We start from the raw sequence: 9695 nt of genomic DNA on the forward strand, positions 1-9695 counted from the left end.
ACAAACCAAAGGGCTCTAAAGGAATTTTTTCTATAGAAATTCTATCCTATAAATTTTTTATAAGATTCCTCTAAACCAACAAAAGCCTGAGTATGGATGGATGCAGCGTAGCCATCGCGTGGCTGAAGCTCCATGGATGCATATGTGCGGTATGCGTGCATTGGTTAACAACTTCATTCCTCAAGCGTGCTAGACTGCTAGCAATTACATCCAAACAATATTATACTCCAATAATAAGCTTGTGCACGTTCCGTACCGTATATCAAAATTTGAGGATTGCAAGGATCAGCAACGGGGGTGTAGCTCATATGGTAGAGCGCTCGCTTCGCATGCGAGAGGCACGGGGTTCGATTCCCCGCACCTCCACCTTTTTTTTTATCAAATCCCGTTATATTCAATTTGTTTTTTTTTTGCTAACTTGAATAACAAATCATCGTACCCTTTTTTTCTTGCGGGAATCATCGTACCCGAGAGGGTTCCCATCCCAAGGTCCGCCACCGGAGCACGGACGCGTATTCTGCAGCGCAACGGTACTCCATACGCATTCCGTTCTTCCCATCCACCTCACGCACGATCACGACCGTTAATTCCCCACTCTACGGCTCACAAGACCCCCGCAACGACACCAGTGGCACCATCTCCTCCCGCAAGAAAGAAAGCCCACAGGAACAAAAGTGGCCGAGGAAAACCACCAGGACCAACGGAAGAGCGAAGACGGGAACTGGGAAGGGCGAAGCTGCTGCCGCCCATGGATCGGGAGCTGGAGGAGGCGAGCTGCAAGTTCGCGTGGCTCAAGCTCGCCTGCGCGGAGGACGAGCTCGACACCTGCGCTACCCTGCTCTCCGAGCTCAAGGTATCCATCCACCCACGCACGGCTCGACTTCGTTTCCGTCTTTTTCCAGTGGATGCGCGATGTTGCTGAAATCCGGCTTGTTACGGTGGATGCGCAGGGTTCATTTGGAGAATTTGGGTGTTCCGCGGCGCGGGGGATGGGGTTTATGAGCGGTTTTGGGCGAGTTTCGGGGAGTTTTTCTTTTCGATTCGAGGATAATTTTGACCTGGGTTTTATCAGGTTTGGGAGATGGATGGGATGGGTCGGGAATTCGGGACGCGCTCCCTGTAGGTTCCTGAAATTTCCCAAATGTACTACTGCTGTCTAGGGTTTGATGCGATTTGCTGGAAATGAGGGGAGGAGTTGGGGCGAGAGTTTGCAGTTTTTTTTTTTGAGAGTTTGCAGTTCTGGAGATGTGAAGATCCAGTTCCACAATAACAATGTCAACACTGATGTAGGTCCTGGTCTGGGGATTCACGACAGGATGCAATGCTGTGTATTTTGTTTTGAATTGTCAGGGTTTCACTTAAATTCAGCGTTTACCATCAGGTGACATGTCTCTTCATTTCGTTGATTTCAGGTTCTCCTCACGAAGTTTCCTAGCCTGCCACCATCATTTAAGAATACACCCAATGCAGTTGCGGAGCTGAGACTCGCAAGTAAGCACTTGCTCCTGGAAAAAAACTGTGCTCTGTCCTTTATCATGCTGAACCATTTTTATTTTCAGTTAAAGGTGGGATTCTGAACCAATTTAAGAGAAATGCTCCTATAAAATGGAACCCAAAATTCTGCATATGGAGTTTCATCCAATTTGAGACGTGCTATGTAGTTGAAGGTGTTTCGTGGAATACTCTTTTCAGGATGCGTGTATTGAGCTCTGTATGTATGTTCGCTGGTCATGGACTACAACTGCAATTCTACAAAGCATTCTCCTGAAGAGAATATTGTTGTCACTCATAAATGTTCTTTACACCATTTGAGAAAGCCCTGTTCACTACATTTTTTAATTGCAATCTACTGTACCATTTTGCAAGTGTGTAGTAGACTATAACTGTCCTACTGTAAGACTGCTGGCTACATTTTTGCATTGCAATTTACCATTTCATCTAAAAACTGCAAGTCTGGAAAGCATTTTTCATGCTACGGCATCAACTCTAAGAATGCTGGCTACACTTCTGCATTGCAGTTTACCATTTTGCAATCTACATTTTTGTATAAATTTTAGTTGTGGTGACTGATCGTGAAACTTTCAGGGGCCATATACGAGTTTGCTGTCATCTTCAGCATCAGAGTTAAGGACCAAGATGCATTTGAGAGGAACTTCTTCCAACTAAAAGTCTTCTACATGGATACAAGGTTTGTTTTCTACTTAAGCACATTTTGGTCCTACGTACTGCATAGATTCATCCTATGTAGTCATGCACGTAAATTATCTTTCTAGCTTATTTTTCTTGTGCCAACACGCTTATGTTTTTCCTAAAAAACAATTGACATTTCAAATATCTAGATCGTGGACATGCACTTCCTTGATACAATCTATTTGATTGTGGTGGAAGTTATGTGTTGTGACCATTAACCTTTGGTTTAATCACTATCTAGTACCTTGGCATTCTATTCCTCACAGCACCTATAAGGAATGGCAGGTGCCAGCAGGACACCCTTGATATAAGTAATCAAAATGCAATTATTAAGATTCTTTCGTTCAGCAGTCAGCACATGGTTTCATTGTTTGTCATTTGTCAAGTCGACATTGTTGAGGAATGAGGATACGTTTATGAATTGTCTTAATCTGTGCGACCTCCTGGATTTTTAGGAGCACGATTATCTTGTGGCTAAAAGATGCCGCTGAACATTTCCACATAGATATTCTATCCTGGAGTACTGTATTTCTGAACTTATGTTTGCCGAGTGCTATTGATATTGTGTTTTCTTTTGTGATTGTCCATCAGAAGCATACTCCCACCATCACCAGAAGAATATCGAATTTGGGGGCTTAATCTTATGAGGCTGTTGGCTGAGAACAGAGTAGCTGAATTCCACACTGAGCTGGAACTTCTGCCCCCCAGAGCCCTAGACCATCCTTGCATCAAATATGCAGTCGAGCTTGAGCAATCCTTTATGGAAGGTACCTACAACCGATTAACCAATGGTCAGCGAGCTGTGCCACATGAGACATACCTCTACTTCATGGACCTTCTTGCTGAAACTATTAGGTGAATGAATTTACATTACGTTTTCTACGTGGCTCGTGTGGTGAAGTTCCTGATTGTGTTCTCTACGTCTTCTTTTGCAGAGATGAGATAGCTGATTGCAGTGGTCAGGCATACGATCACTTGCCAGTGGATGGTACCAGAAAAATGCTGATGTTTTCCTCTGAGCAAAAGCTTCTGGAGTACATATCAGAGGTAACTATTAATTTCTCTCGTCTTCTGTCCTATCACCATGTTTTATATGAATAATGTCATAGTGAATCGTTGGCGTCTGAATAATTTAAAGGGTGGTAAAACACATCTTGTTAGAGGCATGAGTGCAAACCACTAAGCTGCTACTCTACTGACATAACCATATGCGTACTAGTAGACTAGATTGTATGATTGTTAACGCTGCCACTTCCTGACTATACAAGTACTCCTTATGTTGGCAGATACAGCATGAATGGGAGGTTCAGAATCATTCAGTCCTTTTCCACATGGCGAAGGTCCAACCCCGTGTCGGCATACAAGCGCATCAGATGATCAAGCGATCTCTTTGCTACGCACGGGAGCTCGAGCGGGTAGTGTAACCTGCAAAACACTGTGGATATTGTTCGATGAGCGGATGGTATAACTTGCAAAGCGAGGTGGATTTTGTCCCATGTAGGTAGTCCGTGATATTAGTATTTTGTCCCAAGGAACGATCAGTCTAGATGCTAGATAGTCATGTCTCGTGATATGCGTTCTCCTTGCTGAAATGCTGGAATTTCTGTTGAAAACACAGGCTGGGGACTGCTTGACGATGCTAAAATCGATGAGATATGTTCGGTTCCAGTATGATGCTCCCCTGTCGTGAAATTCATTTAAGTTCAGTTCAGTTGGATATGTTCAGTTCCAGTATGATGCTCCCTGTTGTGAAGTTCATTTCAGTTCAGTTGGATGCTTTGATGGAAATTGGGAACTCAGCATAGGATCATGTGAGCGGTTAAACTTGTTATCAAATCTATCTCCCATTTTTCTAAAGTGACGGCGCTATTTCTCAGCCAGTAGAACTATTTTGACACATCCAGGACATTATACAACATGAATGGTCAGGAAACGAGTCAACATACTCGATGCAGCATTGCACTTGTGCTGCCTCAGCTACCCTCCCATGTTCCTTGAGGAAACTAATTCCTTATTCCTTGTTGTGCATTAGCTTTAATCGACAGAGAGTAGAGAAAAAAGAATGGCCGGCCAAGAATCGACTGTCATGAACCGGATCACTGCATCGTCTTAGAGTAACACCCACGGGACTGTCATGAACCAGATCCCTGCATCGACTTGAGCAACTTCTTCAGCGTATCCACAATGCTTGAAAACGAAGGGCGCTGCCTTGGGTCACTGAAAATAAAGCAAAATCGTGTTATCGATGATGATGTTTTGTTTTAAACTTAGGCTGAACTAATGGGTGCCGTCACTTGAAATTTTGATCAAGGTGGCTGACAGGTCATGGGAAATTTGCTTACTCAGACCAACAGGATTCAACAAGAGCAGCTAGCTCTGGGATGGTGTCTTTAGGGATTGGCAGCCTTCTGTTCTGGAATGCAACTGCCCCTACTACCTGTAAATATTACTCCAGTGAATCACGAATATCGCCTTTTTTTCTATACCATATAAGAAACACAGAAATAGGTTACTTGTGCTGGGCCTAGGCCGCCCCATGGTTGCTGCATCGTCAGGAGCTCCCATAAGATCACGCCAAAGCTGTACACGTCACATTTCTCGTTGGATGGCTCGCCACGGAGAAACTCTGGCGCCATCCATTCTGGCTGCAGTTAACCAGAATTTGATATTAAGAATCCAAAAAGATGTAATGGCGAGTTACTAACTGAGTAGACTGTCATGCAAAGCTTACTGTTCCAGCGACTGATTTGGATGATATGAAGGTGGTCGCCTTAAATCTGGACAAGCCAAAGTCACCTACCTGAAGTTGTATCAAGGATAGTAAATAATGGGACAAAAGCAGAAGAGCCGTATTCGACCGCGCTACGCCATTTGGGAAATGAACTCCAACTAACCTTTACGGACCAGTTCTTATCCACCAGCATGTTTGGTGTCTTCAGATCCCAATGTACTATAGGAGGGTTCAGGCAGTGGAGATAGTTGATGCCTTTTGCCTGCAGTTTGGTCACAGCAATGCTTCATATAACATTCAGTGAGACGAGTAACGTTTCAGGAGCATGCTTATCTGTAGAAGTTGGTATTGCAATACATACAACATCTAATGCCATGCGCAAACGCCGCCGTAAATCAAGTATTTCCCCACTAGAAGCTTTGCTGATGAGACGGAAGAGGCTCCCTCTGTTCACAGCAGGATGATTCAGTGATTCTGTTTGGTGCAGGGAATTAGTTCATTTTGCCCGTGAAACTGACTGAGGGTTTACCTGGGCAAGTACTCGGTTACTATCGACAAATGCGGGCATTTGGTCACTGCACCCATGAATAGTACCACGTTTGGATGGCGAACTCGTTTCATGATAGAGATCTGCAAGGATCAACAATGTGCCAAGCTAAAGAGAATGGGACAGATTGAGATCCATACTAACCACAGGTGAAGTTTTGATGCAAAAAAGAAACGGTGAAGCAACCTCTCTAAGGAATTCTTTGAGCTGAGCTTCGCCAACACCCTGGTCTGTAAGCACTTTTACTGCAACATCCTACATAACCAAAACTACAACCTCAATTTCATGATCTCTGCAAAGGATACTTATCTCATTGCAGAAAAAAAAAAGGTTTCCATAGTGAAAGGTCTACAGTACTTACAGAACCGTGCCAGTCAGCTCGATAAACAGTACCAAATGAACCTGCATTTTCAGTAAACTGTGATCAAATCCACAGAATGCAGCAAGTTGATAAGAAAACTGAAGCTAAGCAAGTACCAGCGCCTATGCGTTCCTTGAGCTCAAGCTCATCCCATGATATCTCAAGCCAATCCATGGCGAAAGATGACTCAGCGAGCAGGTGTTTCGGCAGTGTAAGACCAGGGATGTTCTCCTTATTGACACCCTCGGTGCCGACCTCCATCGCCTTAAATTGCCTTGACACTTGAAACACTGACATGTTGTTGCAGTTGTCATTCTGCATGACCTGACCGCATTTTGTGTCTGCTTGAACAGGGTTCTTGTCCCCGGCAACTGCTACAGTACATGATCAATCAGTATGCTCATCTGCATGGCCTATATATATTTTGTAGATTGTACCTGAATATTGAGAATCTGAGAACACCGAGTTGCAACGATCGTCAGCTATCGCACGATTCCAAGCCGCAACCGGTGCCGCGTAGTTTTCCAAACTTGCCGTGCAAGAAGTCTTGAAAGGTGAAGACACAGAGGAGAGCAGCTGCCCGTTGATGGACGAGTCTGGGCTGCAGATGCTCCCTGGCGCAACGACGAGGTCCACGACGTACTCCCTGAGGAAGCACCAGTATAATTACAAAGCAACCTGAGCAGATATCTGTCATATGTTTACTCACTACCAATGCATGACATTGATCAACACAGAATGCTCAAAAAGTTTGTGCAAAAAGGACTCTACATACATACCTTGAATATCTTCTGTCGTTTTCAATTTTGACAAGGCAAGAGGACCGGTGAGGCGCGGAGCAGTACTTGCAACCTTGCGCGATTCGGCATGGCAGGCCGATAAAATCTGCTAGAGCCTGCATCAGTTTGGAGAAGATGACAGGACTGAAAATAACCTGCTGGCCTAAAGTAGCATGGATCGCAACGGTAAGTGAAACAATGCCGGAGACCTTGAATAGAATGGCGCGATGCCTGCAGAACCCAATGGACAGGCGGCCGATGGGGACGACGACGCTCTTCTGCTGCTTCCTCAGCCGCTTGCTGCCCGCCTTCCACCGCATGTACAGGTCTCCGTCCTCCGACCTCAATGCACCCCTTCAAACACCACCATCAAATTTAGCTGAAATTTGTCTGCTCAGATTATTTACTGGAAATTTTGATCAACAAAGCTCAAGTTGTATGTAACGAATGGCATGACAGCATGGAGGTACAGACAGGAACGTGACCGGCCATGGTGATCGTTTGATCCATGATGTAACTGTGCTACGTTTTAAGACATAAAGTGGTCTCTGAAATTGGAGTGTTGTTCACATGTTCGTCGGTGCCCAGGTTCCGAGGTTCACGGACGAGCAGGTCGTCAACTTGCATGTCCACTGCTCTATCGAAGGTCAGTCACGGTCACACTCACGCAGTCACGCTCACAGGGAGCACGGGCACACACGGGCGAGACATGCATCAACACGGACCAGGCTAACCTTTTCTTCGAAAGCAAATCAAGTGAACATCGATCGGAGGAGGTGACGTACGCACCCCATGTGGTCGGAGACGAGCAGGGCGAGGCGGCGGACGAGGTCGAGCGTGGCGCCGAGCGCGCGGTAGAGGTCGAGCGCGCGCCGCTCCAGGTCGACCAGCACGGAGTCGCCGCACTTGTCGACGAGCACCACCTCCAGCGACGACTGGTCGCTGGCGTCCACCTCCCGCAGCGCCGCCAGCGTCGGCAGCCGGCGGCCCTCCCCCTCGTCGGCGTTGCACATCGCCCACAGGTGCGGGTCGATGCCCATGATGTTGTAGAACCCGTGCGCGATCTTGTCACCCCACGACAGGCACCCGTTCACCTGCACGCGAGCCCAGTGAATACATGATTTATCTAAATTTTCTCGAGCGCATCCGGTCAATAACCATGTCGCCTAGAAAAATCTGGCCAATGATGAAGCTGAAGGTCGCACGCCTTGATTGGCCCCAAGTTGCAATTTTCAATGTGTATGCATAGCATCATCGGACATAAACAAATCAATGGAGAAGAGAGACGTACTGGATGATTAATTTATCAGTTGGCACTTGCAATGATTAGCGTGATCCGCGAGACTATTACCCAGAGCCGGTAGGAGACGGCGGCGGCATCGGCGGGGACGTCGGCGTACTGCTCCGCCGCCGCATCGCCGGGACCGAGGCGGCGGACGAGGAGCTCGGGCGGGACGCCGGCGAGGAAGGCCTCGGAGGTGATGCGGATGGCGAGGGAGAGCTGCAGGTAGTAGCTCTCCCTGGAGCGGCGCACCCACGTGTCGTCCCTGGCGACGGACGACGCCGGTGCGAGGGATGAGCCCGTCGCTGCCGTGGAGGTGGAGGCGGTCGCGGGCTCGGTGCCGGTGAAGGCGCTCCCGGCGCTCCAGTGCGCGGACGGGGGCGCGGCGGGGGCGGGGAGGTCGTCGACGGGCTTGAGCCGCCCGTAGTCTGCGAGGAGCGGCAGCCGCGACTCGGCCTCGGACAGGTCGAAGGCGGGGTGAGGCGCCGCGGGGGGCGGCGGCAGTGGTGGCACGAGGTTGTGTAGGCGGCGACGGTGCGGCATGGCCGGAGCCCGGAGACCGGAGCTAAACTGCTAGACTGCTAGACAGCTATGCATGGGAGTTCGGCGGGGAGGTGTAGGTGGTTTTGGCCTCGAGCAGCTAGGATTCACGGTTGCCGGCCGGAGACAGCCACGGACAAGAGAGAGAGAGGGAGGGAGGTTTGTCTGTGAAGCGTGACGGCGGGGTTGAAAAGCTTCGGGGAGCGTGGGAAGAAGAGGAATGGCTGCAAAATACTGTAGCTCGCACTTTGCATGTCGGCCCTTGAGGTTTCCGTGGCCTCGTCCCCGCTCCCGCGCGGCCGTGGTCACCGGAATCACGAGGGTGCGCGGGCATAAAGGGCGCCGCCGGTGCACGTGTGTCGGGGGGCTCGTGGCCTCTCAGAGCGGCGCCGCGTGTGGCCGCGGGGACACCCGTCGGCCGCTGGGTCGTCGAGTCAGCGCGCGGGGTGGCGTGCGGCTGCCGTGCGCGCGCCGGGGGCGGAGGACGAATCTGGCGCCGCGCGCCTTCACCCTATCCACACGATCGACCACACCGGGCTCGGCTCCCCGCCCGGCAGGAACGCACGGCGGCGCCGCCCGACACAATGCACCAGTGCACATGGTGGTGTGCTCGCGTGGCGACCGGTATTGCGGTGCGGTTGCCGTGGTCTCACTGGGAACTGCAATGGCGGTTGTACGCTCCTAGGAGGAGTTGGTTCCGTGATAGTTGGATGCAGGGTCGACTAGAGATGATATAAGAGGGGTCTGACTCTAATAAACCAAATGTTATAGGCTGAACAAGGCAATGCTCATTTGGGACTTGCTTGAAAAGGACGTGCATAGTTCTTGGAAGAAACAAGGTTGTCAAATGCCGTGACCTAAGGTGATGTGTGAACAACCATACTTAAAATAAGAGTGCAAGTGGTCATGGAGCCTGTTTCATGTTCTCACCCGTCAGCCCAAAGACCAAAGTTTGTTAATTGGTTCTCTCAATGCCTGTAATTCTTAATCATCAAGCTAATGGAGGTTATCCACACTACTAGACCCAGAGGCGGAGGACGAAACAAAATTAAGGTGTGGCGAAGTTTAAGCAAAGAACTTTTTGGTGTGAATTAAAACAGTCAATACACACTAACAATGCACGGTACAAATAAAAAACCAAATACATTGAAAATGTTTTCAATAGAAAAACAACCTAAAACATACCGATAAAGAAGATTTCACTAGCGTCTAGAAGACCCAGGCAATGACGGTGCCATTATCACTGAAAGTCTGAAATCACTATA

At 48.6% G+C, this 9695-nt stretch overlaps 2 protein-coding genes and 1 non-coding gene across 5 annotated transcripts; 2 read left to right on the plus strand and 1 right to left on the minus strand.

Moving 5' to 3' along the window:
• The first annotated feature begins 293 nt into the window (after positions 1-293).
• TRNAA-CGC (transfer RNA alanine (anticodon CGC)) lies at positions 294-366 on the plus strand. Its single transcript has one exon. It is a non-coding gene; the product is annotated as a tRNA-Ala (tRNA).
• Positions 367-634: 268 nt separating this feature from the next.
• LOC125539518 (26S proteasome non-ATPase regulatory subunit 8 homolog A) lies at positions 635-3901 on the plus strand. Of its 2 annotated transcripts, XM_087544784.1 has the most exons (7): positions 692-853; positions 951-1286; positions 1413-1491; positions 2086-2188; positions 2782-3045; positions 3126-3237; positions 3477-3901. In XM_087544784.1, the coding sequence occupies exons 2-7, from the start codon at positions 1167-1169 to the stop codon at positions 3612-3614; spliced, it is 816 nt and encodes a 271-aa protein (XP_087400910.1). In that variant the 5' UTR covers positions 692-853; positions 951-1166; the 3' UTR covers positions 3615-3901. The 2 variants fall into 2 exon arrangements, with proteins under 2 accessions (XP_048558950.2, XP_087400910.1); XM_048702993.2 differs by lacking the exon at positions 951-1286 and having other exon boundaries at positions 635-853.
• Positions 3902-4099: 198 nt separating this feature from the next.
• LOC125539516 (serine/threonine-protein kinase CTR1) lies at positions 4100-8620 on the minus strand. Of its 2 annotated transcripts, none has more exons than XM_048702991.2 (15): positions 7960-8620; positions 7398-7702; positions 6818-6962; positions 6609-6724; positions 6267-6475; positions 5946-6203; positions 5830-5870; positions 5655-5723; positions 5451-5551; positions 5283-5367; positions 5085-5183; positions 4922-4990; positions 4704-4835; positions 4533-4627; positions 4100-4407 (listed from the first exon to the last, which is right to left on the minus strand). In XM_048702991.2, the coding sequence occupies exons 1-15, from the start codon at positions 8431-8433 to the stop codon at positions 4323-4325; spliced, it is 2283 nt and encodes a 760-aa protein (XP_048558948.2). In that variant the 5' UTR covers positions 8434-8620; the 3' UTR covers positions 4100-4322. The 2 variants fall into 2 exon arrangements, with proteins under 2 accessions (XP_048558948.2, XP_048558949.2); XM_048702992.2 differs by having other exon boundaries at positions 4101-4407; positions 5946-6200; positions 7960-8618.
• Positions 8621-9695: the final 1075 nt, after the last annotated feature.

The sequence above is a fragment of the Triticum urartu genome, chromosome 2A (genome assembly GCF_056163025.1).
Source record: "Triticum urartu cultivar PI428250 chromosome 2A, HENAU_Tu73, whole genome shotgun sequence".
In the NCBI taxonomy this organism is placed as follows: Eukaryota; Viridiplantae; Streptophyta; class Magnoliopsida; order Poales; family Poaceae; genus Triticum; species Triticum urartu.